This window comes from Canis aureus, chromosome 12 (assembly GCF_053574225.1).
Source record: "Canis aureus isolate CA01 chromosome 12, VMU_Caureus_v.1.0, whole genome shotgun sequence".
Lineage (NCBI taxonomy): Eukaryota > Metazoa > Chordata > Mammalia > Carnivora > Canidae > Canis > Canis aureus.
This window is the reverse complement of record NC_135622.1, coordinates 35,921,987-35,947,621: the sequence shown is the minus strand read 5'-3', so window position 1 is coordinate 35,947,621 and position 25,635 is coordinate 35,921,987. Positions and strand designations below refer to the sequence as shown.

The 25,635-nt window shown below is 39.7% G+C and overlaps 1 protein-coding gene across 3 annotated transcripts in view; it reads left to right on the top strand.

Annotated features, from left to right (window-relative positions):
- CRIM1 (cysteine rich transmembrane BMP regulator 1) overlaps nt 1-25,635 on the top strand; it is a 184,463-nt gene that overhangs the window by 105,832 nt on the left and 52,996 nt on the right. For all 3 annotated transcript variants that reach the window (XM_077843630.1, XM_077843629.1, XM_077843628.1), the window contains 2 exons: nt 6,853-7,035; nt 9,430-9,627. In XM_077843630.1, the coding sequence (XP_077699756.1) occupies nt 6,853-7,035; nt 9,430-9,627 (381 nt within the window). The remainder of the gene's footprint in view (nt 1-6,852; nt 7,036-9,429; nt 9,628-25,635) is intronic.

Here is a 25,635-nt window from a genome sequence, read left to right as displayed (position 1 = left end):
CAGATGCTAGAAGGGAGGAGAACCTAAGACATGCCCCTCCCTCAGAATTTTCAGAAGGCAAACAAACAGAGGAAAAGTCAAGCCAGTGAATGTCAATAATTCTAGCACTGTGTAGACAATACCTAGACACAAGGAAAATGGAGATACACTAGGACATATACAACAAAATCGCACATGCAGAAACTGCTATAGTAACTGCTGCCTCTAAGACATCAGAGTTCAGAAGAATTTCTGCCTTCTCTCAAACCTGCCCTTTCCCACGAGAAGGGGTTATAGTAAAACTGAGTCCTGTTTCATTGTGTCCTATAGCTTTTTAGTCCAGTGGCCACCTGTTTTGTTTGTTTTGCTTTGAGGAAACACTTGCAGTATGGCTTTGTGGTTGAGAGAATGTAGATTGGAACCAAATGATCTCACTTTGAGAACTGGTTCTTCCGCTTACTGGCTTTGTAGCTTGGGGCATCTCTTAGTCTCCTGGGGCCTCAGTTTCCACATCTGTCAAATGGACTGAATAATAGTAATTTCAATGAGGATTTATATGTGAAGCACTTGCATTGGTGCCTCAAGAACTGATGGTCTCTATTGGGGTGCTTACCTCCTGTTGATGTCCATAGACAATGTTCTGGATATTTCAAGGATGGAGAAGGTTAGATGAGCTTCCTGACTCAGACCTCACGAATACAAGCACAAGTACAGAAAGGCTCCATGTGCAGAAATTTCTTTTCAGTGTTTCTCCTCACCTGTAGCTGTATATGCTAAACACCAGCCAGTGGCCAAGCTTTTTCTCTGGTACCGCTGTGTATAGTAGGTGACATTTTGTGAGAATTTAACTCCTACCATATGAGACCAATAGTTGCTCCTTCCCCTGGGCCCCTAGCATCTCAGATGTGCTTCCTTCCAGGACTCCTCACTCTGCAAATACTTTCATGTCTGTCTCTCATTCTCAAATCTGAACCGCCAGAGGGCAGAGAGTCTGTCCTTGTGTCTGTGGGTGTTAGCATATTGTCTGCCTCACAGAAGGCACCCAGGTTTTCTTGGGGGAGCAAATGAGCAGATTTATGTCATATTAGTTCCCTCTAGAGGTGGCTATTAAATACCAACCCATAGAGGGATGATTTGTGGGAATCCTCCATCTTTTAGTGCCCTTCCTGAAGATTAAGCTTAAAAGTCACTCGTCCCCTGGAAATACCACCACTAGTAATATAATTTGTTGTTGTTTCCTCTGGGTGAGGAAAAGGAGTGCCTTTCTTCTTTCCTTGCATCTCGATTTAAGAAATTCATTGTCCTGCCTTTCTTATCAGGAAGTTAATTTCACTTCTTACCCCAGTGTATGTGATTCAGACAGCTAATTACTGCACCCCACCTCAGTGGCCTCAGATGAATCTTTGTGTCTTGCTCCTGTTTATAGCTTCACTTTTTGTAGAGCTCTGAGTCCAGGAATAGGACTTGCCATCTGCCATGAGAAAATGAAGGGATGACAAGCATACTCTCTGTGTTTTGGGGGGTGCCTCTTTCTTGCACAAAAATCTTGGGTCATCTTTGCTTTATTTATTGTCCTGTTAGAGTGTCTCTATTACTATATTAGTCACTGAGTTGTGGGTGGGACTAAAAACTTTAATGCCATGAAGATTCATAATCCAACAATAATGTTTAAAGACACTCTATCTCAAAGTCTATATTTTACTTCTTTTGAGATATACGTACATACACATAAGCACACGCACACACACCTGTGTGTGCACATGTGCGTGTGTGCGCATATTTGCGCCCTTCTCCCCCCTAGTGCCATGAGAAAAATCTTACTATTGTCATAAGGTCATCATTAGAGGATATTACATATCAAAAACTCATTGTCATCACTTAGAAAGGCAGAGGTCAGTATATTTATATTTATAAACCTTTGCTTATCCACAAGAGATTTCAGGCAACTTTATAGCAAAAACAAGTAATAATGGTAAAATATTAATGAGAAAAGGAGGAATCATAGAATTGTACGTAAAAGTTGAAAGTGAAAACCAAAAAGTAAGTGCCCACAGGTACGTAGGCCGTAAGTGTCTGTCTTTGTAATTGCCAGGGCTAAACATTAGCCATGCTCCCAAACTCCTGGCCATCAAAGTGAAAAAAGGAGATAGAGTCAGATACACAATTCTTATTTTTAGAGGAAAGAAATCTACTGGAAGGGGCAACTTTCTCCTCACCTGGAAATTTAAAAAGCTCTAGATGATGCACTAGGTCTATCCTTAGTTTTTTTCGTACCATCAGTGTGGGTAGAGGTTTCCTGTCTCAAGAGAAAGCAAAAACAAAATATTAAAATGCAACTTAGTGAAAACAGTTTTCAGAGATCAGTGTGACACACAGCTGGAACCTAGGTGACTAGAGCACTGTCCCTTGGATTTTGAGAACTCCTTAAAATGTAGGAATAGCTCTAGAAAGCCCAGTTCAGGAGACATGGACTGAATGTTGTTGGGTTTTGTTTTGTCTTAAGATTTTATTTATTTATTTATTCGTTCATTCATGAGAGACACTGAGAGAGAGGCAGAGACAGAGGAAGAAGCAGGCTCCCTGTGGGGACCCTGATGTAGGACTGGATCACAGGACCCCAGGACCGCGACCTGAGCCAAAGGCAGATGCTTAACCACTGAGCCACTCAGGTGCCCCAAGTAGGCTAAATGTGAACATAATTAACCCCACGTGTAGAAATAGATATACCAGCTCTCAGTTCCTAAGCTGCCATTAAGGTGATCCACATGCTTGTGTGTGTGTGTGTGTGTGTGTGTATGGGCGTGTGTGTGCACCTGTGTGTGTTTTAAGACAAGCATTCAAGTGAAAACACGAGATTAAAAATGTTCACAGAAAATTGAGAACTCCTGAATTTTGAAAACATTAGCCTGGGTGAATGAATAGAATATTCTCCACAAATACTATTCTCTTTTTGGTTTGGTTTGATTTTGGTGGTGGGACTGAAGAGGTGCAAACCAGATCCAGGCAGTTTGTGACTGTATTCTCTGATGAGAACCAAAAGGAGGACCTACGAGGTGTTGGTTACAGGAGAGGCCTGGTTAGAAACCAATCAACAGGTGGTATGGGGATCCCTGGGTGGCGCAGCGGTTTGGCGCCTGCCTTTGGCCCAGGGCGCGATCCTGGAGACCCGGGATCGAATCCCACGTCGGGCTCCCGGTGCATGGAGCCTGCTTCTCCCTCTGCCTGTGTCTCTGCGCCTCTCTCTCTCTCTCTCTCTGTGACTATCATAAATAAATAAAAATTAAAAAAAAAAAAAAAACAGGTGGTATGATTGAGCTTCTTGTATGGAAACTTAGAAGTCATCAAGGTCATTAGCTGGAAGGATGACTTCCATAGTAGTAGTAGTAGAGCTGTCTCAAGTCCCTTCAGTTCTGTGTCTGCTCAGGCCCACAAACGAAGGTTTTATCATCAGTCAGCGGGAACTGAGTGATGGCTTCTACTTTTATATGGGCAGTGTTCTCCATCTTGCTAACACACACCATGTTGTCTTACACTACTAGCCCACCCCTCTAATTCCTGAAAGAGTTTGGATTTGAAATCTCAAGCATAGAATGTGGAAGCGATCATCTGGTTGCTTAGATATGTGATCAGTTGTGTATGTATATGTACAAACATCTGAATAAAACAGAGCATCTCAGTTTGAGTTAATAACTAACTCTTCCAGCATCAGACACCAATATGTGAAATTCACCAGTCACGGGAGAGCCATACCCAACGTTGGCTTGCTCTTTGTGTAAAAATTTGGCATAGAAAACTCAGACCTACAGTCTTCTAAGACGGAAATTAGTGCAGAAACATCTATTGAGAACCCATTATCTGTATAGCTATAATGCTCAATAATGTTTCTAGAGACATAATATTTACTTCTACAGTAATGAAGAGAATACTACACTTTGAAAGAAATATTTCTCATTATGCACTTATTGACCACCTGTTGTGTTCCTGGGGGCCTTATCAAGCTGATCTTACTTAAGAGGGCTATCACTTTTTTGCAGTCCTTTATAAGGCTTGCTCCCTTTCCTTTATCCTGAAATAGATCTTGGGTGTACTGTAGTGCACACACTTCCTTCCTCCATGGAAAAGGGCTTTTTCTTCTTCAGGTATGTAGGATTGCATGTACCCTGTCTTTGCAATCTATCTGTTTGCTCTTGACATATGGAGAATTTTTCAGATGTGTCTCATCTGACACATAGTTGTCTCTCATTTGGTTTATGCTGTCTTCCCACTGGGTTTCCTACACAGCTCACTCACAGTGAAATGAGACCAGAGACCAGATACTGGCCTTTACCTACTGAGAGATTAAAGAGAAAAAGCAATAGAAGTGTATCTATTTGGATTTTTCTTCCACTTTCACATTTGATATAAAGTTCTGTGTTTTAGTCTTTTCCTTCACTAAAATTATATGCCTATCACCATCTGCCAATCAGTGTAATTTGGCAGGCAGTAACGTTTATTAACCATCTATACTATAAGGTTATTTTTCAGGAATTCTGGAATATATTAAAGAGGGAACAGAAGATTCCAGAACTTAAAATTTAATTGGGCAGACACAGAACAAACACAAAAATCACTAAAAACACACTTTTATGCATCTCCATATTGAGAAGTGCAAATTACATAGTAAATTATTTCCTTATAATATTTTTCATTTCCACGGCCACTTAAATTGTCCTCTTAGAGGGGTACTGGTAATCTCCACACTGTTCTGAGATTCCCATCTATTCCCTAAAGGCAGGGGAGCAATTGGTCACTGATCCTCAAAGACCACTGCCATCATCTTGTCATATATTTTTCTAAAGAGCCTCTATAAATTTCTCTCCACATCAGACAGGGATCTCATTTATGTTGTGTGTGAGGTTTTCTTTTTAATCCTAAAGAACTGATTATATTTTCTAGGCTGGGTTTTTGGGGGTTCCTCAACTTTGAATTCCACCCCCTTGCTCTCTGTATATTCCCCCCGCTCTCTGTAGCTGGTGAGACCTAACTGCCAAGTCCTTCATCAACCGCATCCCCTCCCACTGAAGCTTCTGCACACCCCACCAGAAAGGCTCTCAGGGGCAACGTTGCTCATAACCATACTCTTCCCTCCTCACATCCTCAAATCTTGCATCGAAATCTGTAGCTTCATAGAGATGGTAAATGTGGCTGATTCATGTAACCAAGTAATTGATACGGACAGGTTTATGCATTTTTTTTCTTCAGTTTGAATGGGCACTCAGTGTTCAGTTAGAGTATGCTGTTTTACCTCACTGCACATTGTGCGAGTTTGATTTGTAAGAGTACTCCTGACTGCCCTTTCCTTCCAGTCCCAGCTCAGATTAGTATGTTAACTGAAAGATACAGAAGAATTCTGAGCTGTAATGAGATGTTACTTTGTAACATAACCTTAATTTTCTAAAAAAAGAAATACCATATATAGCAAGCAGTAGGGAAGCCTTCACACGTGCACATTTGCCACCTGTGTAAACATGGATATACTGGTCCCTTCATACCCGCTCCCCTCATACCCGTTATGTGACTTTGGGCAAGACACCTAACCTCTTGTAAGTTTCATTCTCCTAATCAAAGAAGTGGATATTAATACTTGCTCTGTCTTCTGCACTGGACTGTTATAAAATCAGATCAGAAAGTCATTGTCCTTAAGTATTAAATCAAGTGCAAATATATTCAAATTAAATTGCAGTGAAAGTCTCTTTAAAAATTGTGAATATGCAAGGTGACATATTAAATAATGTTGGGACGGAGAAGCCCATCAGAGGTGCATGTGTTATAGTCCAGTTTTTCCCACCTTATTAAACAGCATACATCAGCGTACATCAGCTGAACTTTCTTCAGCTTGGGAGTATTTTTATGTTTCCAGCTTTATTTAGACACATACCATACAATTCACCAAGTTAAGTTGTACGACTGTGGTTTTATGGTACATTCACAGGGTTGTGTAATCATCACAATCAATTTTAGAATACTCATGAATCGCCACAAAAGCTCTCAATTCATTAGCAGTTACTTTCCATTTGCCCTCAAAGCCCCCAGTCTTAGGCAATAACTAATCTAATTTTTGCCTCTATAAATGTGCCTATTATGGGCATTTCATATAAATAGAACCATACAATATGTTGGGGTTTTTTTTATTGGCTTCATTAATTAGCATAATATTTGCAAGTTTCATTAATGTTATAGTGTATATCAGAACTTCATCCCTTTTTATGGCCAAGAAGTATTTTGTTGTGTGGATATACCACATTTTGTTTATCCTTAACATCAGTTCATAGACATTTAAGTTGTTTCTATGAAGTGAAGTGGTGTTTTGTTAAAGTCCCAAGTACTATTAAAATTATAGATTTATTAAGCTAGATAGAAAAAAGAATTTAGGAAAGAACACTGGAAGAACATGAAAACATCAACTCCAAAAGGACCTAAATAAATTTTTGGAGGCAGAACAAAACCTAATGTTAGAGACATGATCATTGATTTAAGGCAGAGAATTCTTTAACAAAACAAATGTAAATTCTTTAAAGCACATTTCAGATAGGTGAATTTCATGGTCAAAGGGGTACCTTTGTTTGGAGTAAGGGTAAATAAGGCAGTATAGATTTTGTTAAGGAAGAATTTCAGTTCCTTGGGACAAAGAGGATAGCATTGTAATTTTTTAAATTTTACTTCATTTGCATTGCCTTATTGCTTCTATTATTAAAAAAATCATATTGAGTTTAGTAAATTGCTGTAAAATTTTAACCTTTTGCTGTCAGAATTTTCTTGAGGCTGTTTGAAAAACAAAAGGACACCATTCGGAAATGATTTTGAATAGACTTTGTTTGCTTTAACTCCTTTCAGAAACAAAGCCAGCCTGTGTATTCAACAACGTGGAATATAACGATGGGGATATGTTTCGAATGGACAACTGTCGATTCTGTCGATGCCAGGGGGGTGTTTCCATCTGCTTCACTGCCCAGTGTGGTGAGCTGAACTGCGAGAGGTATTATGTGCCCGAAGGAGAGTGCTGCCCAGTGTGTGAAGGTAAGAAAGGGTGCTAATTAAAGATTAATAAAAATATGCATGGCTCAGAGTTTTAATATCAAAATCAACCCAACTCAGTCTCATCCAAAAGTAGAGGAATATTGAAGAAGTTCCCTTTTTATGACGTCACGATCCATCTTTTAGGACTTTGGTAATGCCAGGTAAACTGTGTGAAAATCTCTCCCCAAGGGAAATTACATCCTGGCAGTAGACAGTGGGCCACCTATTTATACAGCTCAACATGAGATTTCCCAGAAGTGCTATTAGTTACTTCCCTGTGGTTCCAGCAGTTAGTTCCTCAGTAAGTTCTGGGGAAGTTCTCTTCAGAAATTCCCTCCCTGCTTTCCTCAGATTGTTTAGCTAGAACAAGCCAGCCCTAATCACTGACCATCTCAGATTCAGCTCAGAGAGGAGCTTTCCCTATTTACTTTCCATCACCCATACTCTACCCCTTCAGGTAGATCAGGAATCAGCTGCCTACCCCTCAAACACGTGTGTTGGTGAGAGTGGGCTGTGTGGCATGGTGGTGACACCAGCTTAAGGCCTAGCCAAATGTCAGGTGTGGCCCTGGGTGGAAGGTTCTCAGGGGCCAGCTTTCTCACCCCTCCCAAGAAGAAGTAGTTTCATGTTCCTCCAAAAGGCTTTATCCTCCCATCTCGGATATTTATAAATAATAAACATTTCAGAATAATAATTCTGAATATCCATTCACTATAACCAACACATTTTAAGGCTTATTAGGAAACTAAAGTTTAGAAAACTAGAATCGTTTTGAGTTTATAATAAAACCAGGAATAATACCCCCACACCTAACTGTGTCTCTGCTGTGACCACATCACACTGGTTCCCCAGAAAGGAGAGTCACATGAGCCTTCTTGTCCTGACTGACAGGGTCACAGGCCTTCAGTCTGGAATCAGACCTGTCAGTCTCGTGTCTGAAGTTCACCCTGCCTTTATGTATGCACGGGAAACGGGAGAACAAAATGTCATGCCACGTTCCATACCTTTTTGTTTTCCTAAAATCCTTTTCAATGTGTGAGCTGTTTACTGCATAATTCTGAAGATCTGAAAATGTTTAAAGTATACAAACTGCATTCCTAACATTGAACAATTGTTTATAACAAGGAAATTCTTTCTCCTGTTAGCAATTATTTTAGCCAACATAGGAGAAAGGTGGTTCACTTTTTAGATGTCATTGGGGATTAATTTTTTAAAAATCGCATCAAACTTTTAACCTTTCCAAATGATCTCTTCCCTAGCTGGCCCCAGTTTGTAAGAGTCTCTGAAACTATGTAGCAGTTGGTGGTGTAAAAACATAGATAGGAACCTCTGTGTAATAATCATAATGAGTTGTCTGGGCACGGATCCGGTTATGTCTCACTTCCTGGAATTGAGATCCAGGCTCAGAGTAGAAATGAAGTATGCAGTGTAATATTTTTTATAAAGAAATTTATAAAGTCTTATCTAGCTCAGGTCTTTTGGCTGCTTCCATTTCTGGCAGACTGACTTTCTAAAGCTGTGACTGCATTATTTTAACTTTTGGCATTCTAACATTCTTATTAACGCTGTTACTTCTTTAGACTAAAGAGGACGAAACTCATAACTGCCTGGATTTTCCTCCCAGCTCCGCAGCCTTTACTTTTCGAAGCCAGATTTTATGTGTTTCTGAAAAAGAAAATTGAGTGGTTTATCTGGTTGCTCTTGTCATAATGGTAGTTGGGGATTTTGTATGCAGTCTGTACATCCTGCCTGGTCAGTAATGTCAGAAAACATTTTTTGTTTTTTTACAGTAACCTTGGCTACTTTTGTTCCCCAACCTTGGCTACTGTTTGGCCACCCAGTTCATGGGGAGAAAAATGGCCTGGTTCACAGCCTTCCCTCCAGGGTACAAGCAGTGATCCACAGTATGTCTTAACCAGCCTTGTCATGAATAAGGCCACAGCAGGTGCCTGCTGTACCCCTCACCTGGATCTCCAGGTGCCCTGAGATAGAGTTAAGTTATCCAAGAAGCCACAGTATCTCTCTGAGTTGGACAGGGGGCATTATTCTTCCACTTTACAGGTGGTGAGATTAAAGTATAATAAACATAAAAATCGACTTTGTCAAGAGCCTAAAATGGACCTGCCTTTTGTAATTATCCACCCACAGCTCTGTCTACAGAGCTTTCCAACTGTGTTAAGTGGCAACACTTGCACATTGATTCTTATGCTACAGATCCCCTGCCCCATCTGCAGTGTCAGGATGGGTGGATGTGAATTCAGAATGACAGCTGCTTTTGTGTGTCCCCCTGGAGACACCTGATGCCTAGAACCTGGGGGAAATGTCTCCAGGGGCAGGCAGAGATGAGATTGAGAATGCCCTCCATCTTACTTGGAACTTACATCTTTCATTTAGATCCGGTGTATCCTTTTAATAATCCTGCTGGCTGCTATGCCAATGGTCAGATCCGCGCGCACGGGGACCGGTGGCGAGAAGACGACTGCACTTTCTGCCAGTGTATCAATGGAGAACCCCACTGTGTGGCCACGGCCTGTGGGCAGAGCTGCATGAACCCCGTCAAAGTGCCTGGCGAGTGTTGCCCTGTGTGTGAAGGTAAGCCTTGTTGATTCTAATGAGTCCCTGGCCAGTGTCTCATGTTGGATAAGCTTCTGCCAGTATGTGCTTGTTTGTTTTTTATTTCCTCAGGCATAATGTCTGCTTCATGCTGTTACCAGTTGCAGATGAATTTATTATACAGCCAAAACTAATCGTTTGGGGCAAATGTTGCAAATTTACTGTGAGAACGGTGTGGTCTTTATTTTACTGTCACAAATATGCTTATCTCAATACTTTGACAATATAAGAATATATACATTTCAATTCAGTTCACTTCAAGCCTAATTAGCATCCACAGGTCAACGCGGTGAAATAGAATGGGAAATAAGACCCATGACTCAAGCATAGCATGTTTGATTTATGATGTTTCCATGAGCCTAGGAGTCGTGATGGCTAGAGGAAAAGCCTGCAACCATCAAAGGTAGTTTGCTCTCCCCACTGCCTTCACTCTGAGCATCCATTCTGCTTCTGGTATCCTGAGGCTTTTACTTAGGTCTTGGTTGCCTGCATTCACTAGCTCTCTTTCTGTTTTAATGGAGAGTAGCCCAAGGCCTCCTGGGTTAGCCTTTCCCAAGCCCTATTCCAGCCCATTTCCCCCATCCTGGGAAGTTTCTTTACACATTCAAGTCAGCCTTAATCCTCTGTGTCTGTTAGTACAGATCAGAGAGTGAATATTTACAGTGACAGATCCAATAGAGAGTATCCATCATTAAGAAGCACATTTGCATAGTAAAATGAACTACAGTGGATCATGTTGAAGATGGATCCTTCTAGAATTTTTTAAACCAGCTATTAAGGAACTGACAGCCCTTTTCAGAAACTCATTTGACTAGGGGCGCCTGGGGAGCGCAGTTGGTTGAGTGGCCGACTCTCCAGCCAACTCTTGGTGTCTCCTCAGATCATTTTCTCAAGATCCTGGGATTGAGCCCCACATAGTGCTCAGTTCAGAGTGTGCTTGAGACTTTTTATCTCTCTCCCTTTGCCCCTCTGCCCTGCTCTCTCTCAAGTAAATAAAATCTTTAAAAAACAATTCATTTGACTAAATCCTATATCAAGAAGTCTTTTGCTTCTACCTAAATTGTAAGAAACTCAGACTTCAGAGTTTGCCTGACTAGGTTTTTTAACCTCTGAGGGCTTAGAAGTATAAAGAACTTAAAAATCATATAAAAATTTAAGCTGGAGGACTCCAGGTCTATTGACATCACCAAATCCCTTACCATTACTCTGCTCAGAGTGCAGCTGCCACACTCCAAAAGTTTATAGCTTCCAGATGACCAGTTTTGTAGAAATCACCCACCCCTCACACATACACTCCTCCCATCCCAAAGCAGTGTTTCAGTGCTGGAAAAAGGAGTGGATGGAAATACATATGATGGTATACGGTTGGCTTTATGAGAAAGGGTGCCTTGCTGAAACAGAGGTGGAAATATCTTTCCCTGAGAATTGGGGACAGACAGTCTTCTGTCAACTTGAAATAAACTTAAGTACATATACGTACGTGATAACTTTAAGAGAAATTTAAAGCCTACATGTATTAACCAGCAAACACTAATCCTTTAACTTCATGAGTCTTGAATTATAAATTGAAAAGAAATCTAAAAAGCTTATAAAAAAAAATTAAGGTCTTCTGTCTGAAAGTAAATGAAGGGAAGGCAAGCCCTTTTGCATGCATTAAGCTACCTACCACTGCAGTGCTGAAGCAGGCAAACTGTCCGTGAATAGGAATGTCTGTGTGCGAAACATCTCAGACCGATCGATTCCTACATCATGTGGATATTTGGATAGGGAGTGAATGTTAGAGTGATTACTTAGAGCTTGGGCTCACAGCATCTGTGTGGAGTTATAATCTAATCTTCCACTGTTTGAGGAAGGAGTGATAGTTTGGGTCAGCTGTTAATTTCCTAAGATATATTAAGAACTTCTGATCGTCCAAATACAGCACTGGGTGCAAAGATAAATAAGAGACAACTCCTTGTTAAAGTCAGAGAAAATATTTTAGTCTGTTTTAAATTAAACCAGGAGAAAAGGTGTGCCTGTATTTAGCTACTCTGGGGTTAAGTGCTTTGTATTTGTACCTGATGTTATTTAATCTTCTTGATAACATTGTGCTGAAGGCCTCATCATCTCATTTTAAAGATGAAGAAACTAAGGTAGAGAGATGTAGGTAATTTCCTCCAAGGTCAGTGGTCATTACATAGATGTGATGGGATACGGAAGTCTTGTCAGATTCAGCTACTTTCTACCTGGGTCCCACATTCCTAGATGTCGTCTGTTTGCTCTTGTCCTTATTTTCAGTTTCCTTATTCACCTTCCTTCATCTCTGGTTCTGGCCACTGTGTTAGGGGGAGACAGGAATGGGGTGGCAGTTTGAGGACTGCAAGGGGAATGATGCCTTTGAGACCCAACACAGAGCTCCTTCCCAAGCCTTGTGTCCAGACAACCTTCTGACCAGAGCTTAGTGTCTTAATTTCAAGTTTCTGCCGATCTCCATTCCCCTTTTCTCTTTAATCTAGCTTTTACTGCATTCCATTTTCTTGTCTTCAGAGAACTAAATTATCTTGAGTTTCTTTTCTTTTTTTTTTTTTTTTGTTCTTAAGTGTGAGTTTCATTTAAGACTGTGCTTGCTCATTTTTAAGACATAATAGGAAGACAGAGATTCTTTTGGTATGGGATCAAAAAATAGTGCACAGCTTAAGAATAAATACTAAAAGGTTTAATAATAATAAACTTATAAAATAATGCAAGGCAAATGAATCTTATTACTTAGTTTAGAGGACCCAAGAAAAGACATTTCTGAAATTGTTCGAAAATACCTTTGTCAGCAGCATATTTAAGTAGAGTTTCAAGTGTTCTCAGAATAGTGAAAAGATTAGATGAAATAAGAAAAAAGTAAGGTGTTAATGTGTGATAAATAACAGCCACAATTATTTGGAGAAAACCAGAAACACTGGTGTTTATGCAGTTTGTACACAATAAATTCCTCTGTGCACAATTGCATAACAAATGCTGGCCTTCACTCTATTAGCTGCAGTCTGGTGGTACATAGTCAGAGCCTGAAATTAGATTAAAGAGCCCACACAAAGATTGTGGTTGGAGATTCTTTCTGAATAAATTATGTGTTACCAAATATGATAGGTCAGGACCTGCAGGGAGGGCAGACTTTGCTGTGAGCATGTTGTTACTGGAGACCCATACCTTCCAAGTGACAACACCGTGTGTTTGGTTACTCCCAGAGGACTGGGGACTGGAACCTGGGGGCCCTTCAAGACTCAGCTGTTACTTGACAGCTAACTTGATTCACAAGTACCTAAGTGCTTTTTAAATTGGCACTTAAGTACTCTTATGACTGAGTCTTACCAAGTTATTGTCAACACCCAATTCAGGTATATAGATAAGCCATCCTGTTCTGTAAGTCTGTTACTGATTGTATTCTTGGGTTTTGTTCTGCTGGCTTTTCTCTCCATTTCTTCTTCTTCTTCAATTGCATGATTTAAATTTTCTGGCCCTTCTTAAAGAACTAGGATGGAAGAGAATGGAGTACTATATAAAGTTTGCAATTTAAGTGTACAAATGGAAGATATGTCCTTATCTCCTTAAAAACTGAAGACACAGGGGCCCCTGGGTGGTGCAGTTAGTTGAGCATCCAACTCTTGATTTCAGCTCAGGTCATGATCTGAGGGTCGTGTGATCAAGCTCCACATCGAGCTCCATGCTCAGCAGAGAGTCTGCTTGAGACTCTCCCCCACACGCCATCCTCCCTGCAGTGCACAAGTGCATGCGTGCTCGCTCTCTCATTCTGTCTCTAAAATAAATAAATCTTTTTTTAAAAAAAAAAACCCTAAAAACTGAAAAGGAAGGTGGCAGAATTAGGTCTTCCTCAGCATCTAGCACCGTTTGTGTCATCTTATTTATAGCCCAGAATGACAGTAGCTAACATTTCTCACACACTGACTGAGCCAGCCTGAGTGCTTTAAGAGCAACAGCTCATTTGATCATCACAACTTCCCTCTGGTAGCACTGTCCTAATTTATCATCATAGAACCCAAAGTTGAGAGGTTGTGTAACTTGCCCAAGGTCAGACAGCTCAAAAATGGCAGAGCAGTATGTTCTCAGAGGATTGGCTCCAGACCCTGCAGGTGTCCTACCTCTGAGACCGACCATGTGCTGTACTCTAGGGTCACAGTGGCCTGAAAGAAGCTACTCCCCCACGAGCTAGGAACTTAGCATATTCTTTTGAATCTGTAAAACAGCACCTGACATGTAAGTAGAGGCTCAGAAGTTGTTAAATGAATAAATGATGAATGAGCGAGCAAGCAAGCAAGGGAGAGAGTGAGAGCTTGGAGTAGGAAATCAAGCAAACTCATCTTCTAGATGTCCTTCTTAACTCATGAGGTGGCGTACCCTGATAGAGGGTTTCTTAACACTGATTAGATGAGGCAAGAATAATGTTAGGATGCTTTTATTTGAAAATACACTCTGAGAATAGAAAGCAGAGTGTTAGATGGAGTGTGTTTGGCACACAGTGGGCCCAGATGTCTACAGGCAAGTTAGACCATTTAGCTTCACGTTGACTGTTCATCCTCCTGATGAGCACTGAGCTCTTGACTCCTTCCCAGGGCAGCCAAGGGGCCTTCCAGCACTGGTTTGTAAATGGCAGCTCATCTCTCTTCAATTCAGCCCGTGTCCAGAATCACAGAATTTAAGTGGGACTTCCGCAGACTCTACAAGGCTAATAATGCTCAATGTCATGTTTAATGTACCACTCTTAAGATCTGCCTTGCGAGCATATAGGTGCTGCTGCCTTTACATCAGCTAGAATTTTAATGTCACAATTCAATATTGAAAATACTTTTTTTCTCAATAACATCAGATATCAGTGCTGCCTATGCTGATTCTTAATGTCAGAGGGATGTCCCTTAAGGACATAGTACTACTTTCCATTAAAAAAAAAAATCTATTTTAAAATTAAAGGTAAGATAGGTGTTGGGGAAGAAAATTTTGGCTCTAAGGTATATATGACATGCCCTTGATGACTCAATAAGAAAAATGCAAGAAATGTGAACAGGTGTGAGGCCAGGTTGGCTACCATACCTGATGCAAGAGATAAGAATTTCATTGTCACTTAGAAGTCTTGATGTCAAGCCTAATCTGCTGTGCATCTTGGGCTATAGCTGGACCCCACCCAGGTGGCCACTGTGACCTAAGTGTTCTTCGAGCCCAGTGTGTACAGTCTCCTGCTGGGAGGATTTGTTTGTTTTGATGACCTGGGGGATTTCAGAGCCAACACCAAGAGTATCACCTTTCAAAATTAGGAACAACGTGGGTAATATTTTATAAGGTAATATTCAATATTATGACTTAGATTTCCAGTAAATAAATTCCATGCCTCATGGAAATAACCTCATAAAATGAAGAGTCTGGCAAATGGCTAGTTTTTTCAACTAGTTCTGTTTCTCTGAAACAAAAGCAAATCTATTTCCCATCTCAAGAAATCAAAGAGTTATTTGTAGTTTATCAAAGCTAGATATTGGGTATATAAGGATCTGTCATATTATGCTATTTACTTCAGTATTTGAAAAAAAATTTCCATAATAAAAACTTAACATGTGTCTTATTTGCAGAGTTATTTTATGAAACTGAACGAAGTTTCAGAAAGGCCTAATAATTCCCCTAACCTGAAGTAAACCAATTCTTGAAGTAGAAGGTTAAGAGCTGCCTTCTGCATTGATTCTAATTCTCTGGACTTAGGATAGAATGTGATTGAACCAATCAACTATCTTTTGTCCCAGCCCCTGGCTTTCTTGGATCTCTTACTTGAGTAATCCTCATCCTACTTGAGACAGTGTTGAAGAACTTGAGGCTTTTCTTGACCTGTGTGGCTCTAGTAAGCCACTGCAATATCAGCTCACCGAGTAGAATGCATGCTGTGTACCTCCAGGGGACTGGAGGTCTGTCAAACATACTGTCCTCCTCATTATCAATCCTAATTTTATAGGAATTTTTATTTTCTATCCCATAAATGCTGATGATATCACTTGAATCAAACCGCCCTTCAAATGAATTTTCTACTGGGCTGCCAGAAAAGTCTGTACCAGGCACATATCTGGGTGGGAATTCCTTAAAACAAGAAAAAATGTTTCCAGCCCTGCCCATAATACTTCCTCACTGAACAGTATCTCAAATGATTAAGCTACTGCTTCTGTGGCAAGGAGTCAAGCATAGTTTCACTGACCCAAGAGGCAGTGAAGTCAAAGATGCCACGAGGTCACATGATATTAACATTCTGATACATCAAACAGGGATCAAAACTCAGTTTATGGGTGGTATTGCTTCAGTGCCATCTACGGTGCTATTATTAGTAGGCCAAGAATAATAAAATACTCGTAATATCTCAAAGACCGTTAGGCATGCTGTTTCATCTTTTAACTCTAAGTGTCCTGGAAACTCATTCCATAAATGGGAATTAAAATACAGCACAGTCTGTTTTTTAGCTTGTCCAAATAAGGTCCTGTGTTGGGTAACAAATGCACAGCAGATGACTGTGTGTTAACCTAGGTAGGTTTTTAACCTAAAGCATCAAAAGTTTTTCTTGAATGAATTTCATAATATTTTGGTTTTCTCCAGTAATTTAAAATAGCTTTAGATATTTCAAGTAACATTAGAATATTATTGTTCAGAGCGTATTATGAAACACATGATTAGAAAAACCTCTGACTCTGATTTCACAGCTTCCAGCAACCCCGGCTCTTAAGCATTTTCCTGGGGATGTGGCCTGCGAGGGGCAGGTTGCTGTTTATTTCTCCTGCTATCGACTTCCCATACCTAAAAGGGCATTATTGCTAGGTGTCTCCTAATTTTCCTACGCAGATAATAATTGAATCTAATAGCTTAGACTTGGGCCTGCTAATTTTCATCTAATCAACAGAGGCAGGAAAACATAGTCTGGAATGCTAACTATGTGAATGAAAAATATTTAGTCATTCTTGAAATGATAGGAATGTTTTTCCAACAAGCTTAAATAAACACAATCTCTACTGAGACTGTGTTAAACTTTTTTTGGATAAGAGACAACTCTTAGGCAACCAAACAGAAGTTAATGAAGGTTATTAAGAAACATGCCCGTCAGAAAAGACTCGTGGACTTTAAAAAAGACAGATCTCATTTTCTTTATGGAATAACCATTGACTCAGAAGTAGCAGAATTGGTTTCCTTTTATCTTTTGTCAGTTTGATAGAATTTAACATTTTAGCTAATAATCACATTGTCTAGCTTTTCAGAGATTTTCAGCTTTACCTAACCATGACTCTATTAGACCATCTTATTTTAAAATCCTCATCTTCATCTCCTTGCACGCTTTACCTCTGTTCTAGAACGGAAATGGAATGGACTCAACACACCTGAGACCTGTGTTCTCAGTGCAGCACTTTTTATATGAAGCTTGTTTGTTTATACCAATATAAGGTCCAATGATAAAGTAGCAAAATTATTTTTAAATGTACCAAGATTTACATATCCAAGTGAAGTGTGTTTCCTTTCAAAATAGTTCTCTGGGAAAACTACGCAGTTCCTGCAGAAATACAATCATTCAGGACATTTTTGATACTTCTCTGTTGGAACTGGTATTAGAGCTTGTGGCACATCCTTTTGAATGCCCGTAGCTTCTCAGACCCCTGACTTTAAAGGTTTATCAGACTCTAGGAAATAGTCAGAGTCATTCATGTCTAAGTCTCGTGAAAAAAAGTGGATGATCTAGCTCAGTAAAATCGTTCAGGGGAAGCAGAAAGGGACAGTAAAATAAAGGTACTTTGTCTTCTATGACATAGTAATTTGCTCTGAAAAGCTACTCTAAAAGAGAAGCTTCAAATAGAATTTTAACATGAATAGCATTTTAGCACAAGCATATAGCCTCTGAAAGTGTGCTTTTAGCAATAACAACTTATTTGTAAGTATAACTCCTGGTGTGTTTATTTTTTAAAAAAATCAATTCACTTACTACCTAGTATTTTTATGACTTTTAGGGGCTAGAAGCATTTATTTAAATGGTCATGTATTACAACATTTTTTATGATGTTACAGGTGCTCCATTCAAACATATTTTCAAATAAATTAGACTAAAATAATTTCCCTGTAGAAATAACTCTTTTAAGAGACTTAGTGATTCCTCCAAGATTTATTTTTAATATCCTAGCTCTCTAACTCCACTTCTGGTTGTACCATTTTAAACTTTCACTGTATGGTCTTAAGTTTATCTTATAAGAACAAAATGATTTCACATTATTTAATATATGAGGGTTAGCTTTAGAGATTGTAACCCAGTGAATTGTTTTAGAGGCCCTCTTTAGAGTATTTCCTGTGCTGTGTCTGTCTGATTGTTGAAGATAAAATGTCACTCAGTGTATAAAATGTGTGCTACAGTGTTATTATTTAAAAAAAAAAAAAATCAGGAGTGAAAATGTCTACTAAAGAGTGTCCCTTAGCCATTTGTGGATCTTCCATTAGAGGTAGCTCCTGAGGGGGCAGGGAGCTGAATGACATTCATATGTCCTCATCTCCATTTGGTACTCCTAACTGCTCCCCATAACCATCAGCATGCACTGGGAGGTCTACCAGGGACTCAGCTGTGCCATACCATAGTCCAGGGGACCTACCATCAGTTTATTCTAAACTCAGTAGGTAATCAGTGATAATGAACATTGAGTAATTTTTTTGAAATTTGTCAGAAGCATGAAGTGATGGTAATGCCTTGGCATTTTTTTAATTCGAGTTGAATTATTAGGAGTTAGGCCAAATTACCATTTGTACCTACAGAATACCTTTTTACACATCAAGTGAATATTACTTTCACACCTGAGAGATTAGCTGGATTTATCACATTTGTTTGAAACAGAGCCCAATTCAGGTGGCCAGACCAGAGACCACAAAATGTAATTAATGCTGGTCACCAATCGAAAATAAGATTCAGTACAAGGCTCTGTCTTTTATTTTGCAGTGCCACTGTGAAACACAATCAGGAATCCCCAAGAAAGTTCTGAGGCCAACAAGTACTTGGCTCCTGGGGAGTCTTAGAGTCCTGAGCAGTCTAGATTTGACTCTTCACCTTGGCTACTGGAGCAAACCAAGAGCTGTATCTGTGAGCTACGTCCCAACCAGGCAGGACCTCACAGCATGTGCTCTGGGTGCTGACCTCATCCCATTTACTGGCTCCAGTAAATTCTTTTCTACTAAAAATTTACCTTGGCCTTCATTTCCTCCCTTTTGAAAAAGTATACATGCATGATATAATTTGAGGCTGCTTTGGATCTGCTTTGGAACCAAGCAAGGTGTATTTAATGCTTGTTTGGGTCTTTGGTACTTGCCATTTGCCTATACCTGTGCTTTTATACTGTGACCCTGGCACCATTAGTTTGGCTATTGTTAAGAAAACAAGAGATGATATTCTTTTTCACCCTATTAGAAAGCTGTGGCCCTGCACATCAGTTCACTTTTTAAAAACAATTCAAGGAGTCTCTATTTTATTCAAAATTTTATCTAAAAAATGCTTAGCAAAGATAATAAATAGTTTGGGATGGATGGCCATATGCCTCATAGATTGAGAGGGATCAGTAAGTTCAGATCTTTTCAAGATTATGACTCTTTCATGCTTTCTGGGAACCAAGTTTTAGAAAGATTCCATGGAGATTTTAGGCCAGATTAATTCAGTAGAGATGCTTTACAGTCCTGTGACAGACACTGAGCACATTATTATTTGAGTGAAATGCCCCCAGTATTGTTAAGAAAGTACTGGTTGAACTGTCTCTTACTGTTGACATAAGTCTTATTCAGTCATACATCTGAAACTAGGATTTGTTTATCAAAGACAGCTTTTAGAGATGGGTCTTCTGTCTCCTCTTGCAATTTGAGAGTGGCAAGACCACTGGCAAAGCTACCAAAATATTCCGTATTTTAACGTAATGAGTTTGCCCTCCTCCCCAAAGATCCAGCAAGGCCCCCATCATAAGAGAGGAAGAACGGGGTCAGCCAGGCACACAGAACCATTGTTTCAACTCACACTGGATAAGCTGATTATGAAGAGATTTCTGTTCTCTTCGAGACACCACGGATATAGTCAAATGCGGAACAATGATATCAGACTGCCACTCAGCAAATGTGAAAGGCGCCAGTGGCTGGTCACTAACACGCTCCAAAGCTTACCAGACCATATGAAAGGATGCCATGGACCAACCCACATCCCAGATGCTTTTCATGTTATCATTGGAGATAGAAAAGGATGCTTAGGTTACAATGGACCGGGTTCAGAATGCCAAACCAGTTGTCATACCATTTATCAGCTGAACATTTAAGGCCTGCAAAAGGGCACATAATTCATTTACTCAGCCATCCTCTTGAGACCAGTTGTAGCTCCACGCGGGCAGGATAGTCATGACAAGAGTAATTATAGCAACAAGTAATAGCCATGTAACCCCTAGAGTTTATTGTCCCCTCTTTATGATCTTATTTGAGCCTCACAGTGATATTGTGAGGTTGGAATAATGGATATTCCCATTTTATAGAAACCCAAAGGGGTTCAGCATCATGTGTAAGACCATGAGAGAATAGAGACTCAAGCTAAATCTCCTGTCTCCAAGTCCATGTCCTTGGCATAGCTTCTCTTTAGACCCCCATTATGAAAAGGGAGAGGATGACAAAAGGAAGTTGGTGAATATGAAAAGTACTTGACCATCCTGGCTCAGATATAGAAGCCATTCTTGCTCCTGGCTCTATTCTCAGGTACTGAGACCGTTACTATTATTCTGACCTTTCTGTGGCCTGGCCTTTGATCCTGTTAGATTTCCTGAGCCTCTCCCTGGCTCAGGAATTTTGACCTTGCTGTTCGACCTCCAGGAAAGCCTATTGTGGCTGTGCAGGGACACAGGCCCTACCCGAGGGCACGCAAGCCGCGTTCCCCAGTTGTCTCAGTGCTCACGCTCCCCAGCTGCCCAGCCTCGTTCCCATCCAGGCCCTGGGCCCTGACCAGTGGCACATCCCGACTGAGTAAAGTAAATGGGCTCCTCAGCTCCCCCTCCAGGTGCCAGGTGCTGAGATGACATCATCTGTGCACTCTTTCACATTCAGGAGCCCACTCGTCCCTTTTCTCCTTCTGACTCTTTGCCACTGTTTGTTTTCGTCGCAAGGTAAATTTGCTGAGCACTAAGCAAAAGGGCCCATTCTTCATCCCCTGCTTGTTGTATTGCTGAATTGAGTGTGTGCCCAGCTCTTTGCAGGACTATTTTCATAATACTTTATTCGGCACCATCAGTGAATTGAGATAGTCATAGAAGTGAATTCCTCAGAAAATTGAAATTTCAGGGTGTCAGATTTTATGTTAAGAATTTTGAGGGAGACCTACGCTGCTTTGTATATTTGTCTGCCTTCTCAAGCCAAAGATACAGATCATAATCGAACCTGTTTCAGGCAGTTGCTTATCATCACTGGGTTTCTCGCTTAGACTGCTTGGATTTGGGGATTTTTGCTCAGTTTTCACTATTATTACAGTGTCAGGTTCACAGCAGCCTTCTGATCTAGCTTGCTGCTCAGGGGAAGCTCATTTAGTACCAACTATGTGTAAGGGACTAGCGCAGCAATGAGAATCCTAAAGAACTTACTATCCAGTCCTCCAAAAGGTAGTAAATGAGGGATTCAGCCTGTTAAGGACAATATTGAGTGGGAGCCCTTCTTCATCAAAAAAGTGTATGCTGACTTTCGGTGCCCAGGCATCTTTTTTCTTCTTTATTCAGTCATTTAGCATAACTGTGGGCCAAATACTAGTCTTGGTGCTGAAGTTATAAATTGTGAATAAATCATCATTCCTAATGCAGGGACCATTCCTCGAGGGTGTGTTGAGATACCAAAATGCTGAGCACCTGACACACAGTTCAATATAGCTGTTAAAATATGTGTATACACACACATATACAGATGTATTTATGTGACCCATTATTTCTGGTTAAAGATTACCAAGCTCCATCATCTAAGAAAATGAACGATAAAATAATATAAAAATAAAATATAAGACTCATATAGAAGATTTAAAGTATTCTTGGAATCTTTTTTTTTTTTTTTTTTTTTTTTTTTTTTTGTTTTTTTTTTTTGGTAAGATCTCTCAAGCTAGATTCTTGGAAAAATATATCCTTTATATAAAAAAAAAATTTGTCTTTTGTGGTCTTTGAATAATAACCTCAGAATCCTACTACTGTCTTTTCCTATTAAATATGAGATTGATAAAAGAAGAAAAATATCTCCAACAGCCAAGTTCCTTGGAAAAAAGCATACAAAGTTAATAAATAGGTCTAAAGTAAACATATGATCACTTCTCTATCTGACCATAAAATAATACAGATCTTGGGGACATTTTCACGCTATTCATTTTAAATAAAGAAACTGCTCTCTAAGTACTTTAAAAATTACAAGGATGTAGGTGTTGTTATGAGAAATATATACAAAGGAAAAAAGGATCACTAAGTGTGTAGTGGCTGAAAGAATTTGAGAACTCCAGCTGTAGTTATTTTTCCATGACTTCATGAGACTTTTTGTAAATACACATCCATACCCCCATGGAAATCCCCACCTTCCAGGTTAGGGGGGTTTTGTATCCTCAGTCTCTTTCTTCTTATCATCCACATTAATAGTTTCCCCTCTAATTTCATTTGGGAAAATTTCATCTTTATACCACTTCTCTTCCCAGGCTATAATTGTGTTGACAATTTGGTGATTTATTGGAATGGTTTTCTGACCAGTTAGGGTCACATTTGAAAAGCCACTGTGGAGGACGCCTGGGTGGCTCAGTGGTTGAAAAGCCACTGTGGTAACAGAATGACATATGAAGACACAGTAAAGCAGATAAGCTATCTCCTTTGGTTCTGTCTTGTCCAACTTTATCTACAGTTTTATGGCCCTGGCCAGCCTCACAGTAACTGGTAGGCTATAGGAGGCCTGATATACTTAGCCTTAGAAAGTTAGGGAAGCTTTAGAATTTTTCCATTCATTAGATATTCACATGGCTTAATGAAGTGCAGCCCTAAATAAATAAACAAACAAACAAATGATTTTTTAAAACTCCTAAGAGAATGAATTAGGACTGAAAAGAGAACAAAATTGTTCATCTTTGTCTCTCACAATCAAATAAGCAGGCTTGTCAATTTACAGAGAAGAGCCATGTGACGTTATGCAAATCATTATTAAAGTCCAAAAGGAGAGGTAAATACTGTGGGCGCATGAACGTGTATGCATGCACATATTTTCATTGGAGTCAAGGGTGCTAGTAGATAGCTGCTCCTCACCTCCAGGCCCTCCAGACCTGCCATGCACCCAAATGGCAGCAGGGTGATGCAGCACTCCCAGAGATGATAGAAATCTGGAACTAGAGCTAATCCCCAACACCACCCCCCCACCACCACCCCGTCAGAGGCGGTGTTCCAGACAGACCCAGGAGGGATGGCTCTATATGTCTTCCACAAGTATTTTTCCAGAAATCGCCCACCCATACTCAAGAACTACTAATTGACTGTCAGCCTTCCCAGGGTTGCTAATCAGAAAGAGTGCTTCACACCTTCCTCAATGGAAATAATTAGTATTATTTGCAGGAGATAAACAGCTCATAGTAATCAAGGTAATGAGAAGAACTTTGTATGCATTATTTCAAAACCAGAAGTTCAATGGAGTGATAAAGATTAGACACCAAGTTAAAAGGATCCATTAACATTTTCATTTAAGCTACAGTTGTTCAAAATGTAAAAACTAGTGATTATATAAATTATTTCAGGAACAAATTCACATTATTATTACACACTTTAAAATTATTGAAGATCAAAATATATTCTTTTTAGTTCTCTTGTTGTCCCAGATGTGTTGAACTATCTGATATGACAATAGGACTGATATTAAAACTTTAGCGTCTTAAAAGGTTAAATTTGAGTTTCAACTTCTTCCCTTTCTTTTTGGAGAATTTTCTATAAAATAACAAAAAGCAAGAAAGTAGAGAGTTTAGATTTAGTTAACCCATTTATATCTCCTAAATAATCAAATATATGTTATTTTTGTGGCCTAGTGCTGTGGCCTTGGAGTTAAAATACTGATTTTAACTTTGTGCTCCTCATCCAATTAACTGTGACCACAGCACCTTAACATCTCCATTGAGTAGATAAAATTGCTCCTAGGAAATATTTGAACATCAATGTAAAATATTGGTGGTGTTCCTCAGAAACTTAGTTTCTGGGGCTCTCTAAGTCTTAAAAAAATATGAATGTTTTCCTGGAAATATTTTTACTAGGAAGGGCTTTGTAGGGCTTTCTAAGATATGAAAAATAGTTATCTCTAAATTTTGAATAAATGTAAAATAAAAAACCATTATGTATTAATGTTATTGCATATTATAATAGGTCTGCTTCCAGAATTTTGTTCTCTAAGGCTTAGGATAAGAATTGGTGGCTGAACATCTGCACTCCTGACACAATTCCAAGGGTTCTTGTAAAAATAACTCTTCTGGACAGCATAAGGTGCTCAGAGGGTCTTTAAAAATCATTCAGGAAGACAGCAAGCTGAGAACAGCAGTCCCCACTCAGATGCGGGGTAGGAAACAGCAAGCAAACTGGATGTAGATGTAACAAACACCCATTTTTGTTCTTTATTGCTTCTAGGCTCAGAAAATATTTCTAGAATTCTTCTCCACAAAGAAGCTGTTCCAGGGTTCCCTTTAGAAATAGTTGTAGCCAAAGACAATGAATTCCTGCTGTTTCAAGCCTTCTTCCTTTGGAGGACATTAAGGTATTTCTTTAATTCCTCAGCTGATTCAATACAAGATGAGATGGAATTTCAGGCTGATCCTGTAAGCAGAACCTCACTGAACTTCCCCCTCACCAGATACCCACCTTTGTGCAAATATTTGCTCATTCTCCTAAATGAGGAGATCTGAGACAATTTTTCTCCTTTGAAAGGGGCCCACTAACACATCTCTGCCCAGCCAGTTTGAAGGTGGGGGGGGGACAGTTTTCTTTGCTCCAAGCAACAGGCATTGTATACCATGATGCATCATTGTCTCCAAAAGTCTTAGCAGGACCCCTGTTCAACAGATAATACCCAAACCTGCCAAGGGCACAGCATCACCATCATCCTTCTGGAAAGGCATGTACTTTCTGGCCTATCATTTCAGTATTCCATGTAATATAAGAGCATAGAAATGTAGGATTTACATGAGAATCTTCTGGTCTTCAGGCCAAGACTCATCGAGATATTCTCCATTTTCAGAACACTGTTGTACAAAGTGTGAGATAGGAACAGTCCCTGACACACAGAGTACTCTTAACAAAGCAGCTCACATATGTCACATATGTCACCAACACTTCCTCCAACTTCTTTGTGTGGATTAGAAACAATCATACTATGATACCATGATTCTAGATTCTTTAAAATTACCTCTTCCCACCCTAAGAACTTCCTTGGATAGAAACTTTGCAAACTGTCTAACTTTTGGTCATTACTCTATAAGGACTCTAAATGTAACGTTGATTTTAAATGCTCTAATTCAGGATGGTATCAAATGGGTCTCACTTTGGAGTTCATTATTTGGAATAAGAAATTGAATTGCAGTGGTTTTTCTTTCCCAGAACACTGTCCTTATGTTAGTAAGAGCACCACTCCTGAGATTACATGTGAATGTTTTGGACTGAAAGCGAACTCTCAGATTGGTTTATGATAATATCAGCTCTTTTGCTAGATAACTTGTAGTTACATATTCCTGTTGTAATGTTCTTACAGAAATTTAACTGTGATACAGAGAGGGCCTCACAGGGTAGGACACCAGGCCCTAAAATGTTGAGAGAATGATGGAAGGGAATAGAATGTAATGCATGACTTCAGATGAAATGTTAGACAGCTAGTTGTCTACAAATGTGTCTCTTACATGTAGATCACCATTTCCTCCAGTGACCTAGGACAACAGCAGTAAGTACCCACAAAATCATGCGTCACCAC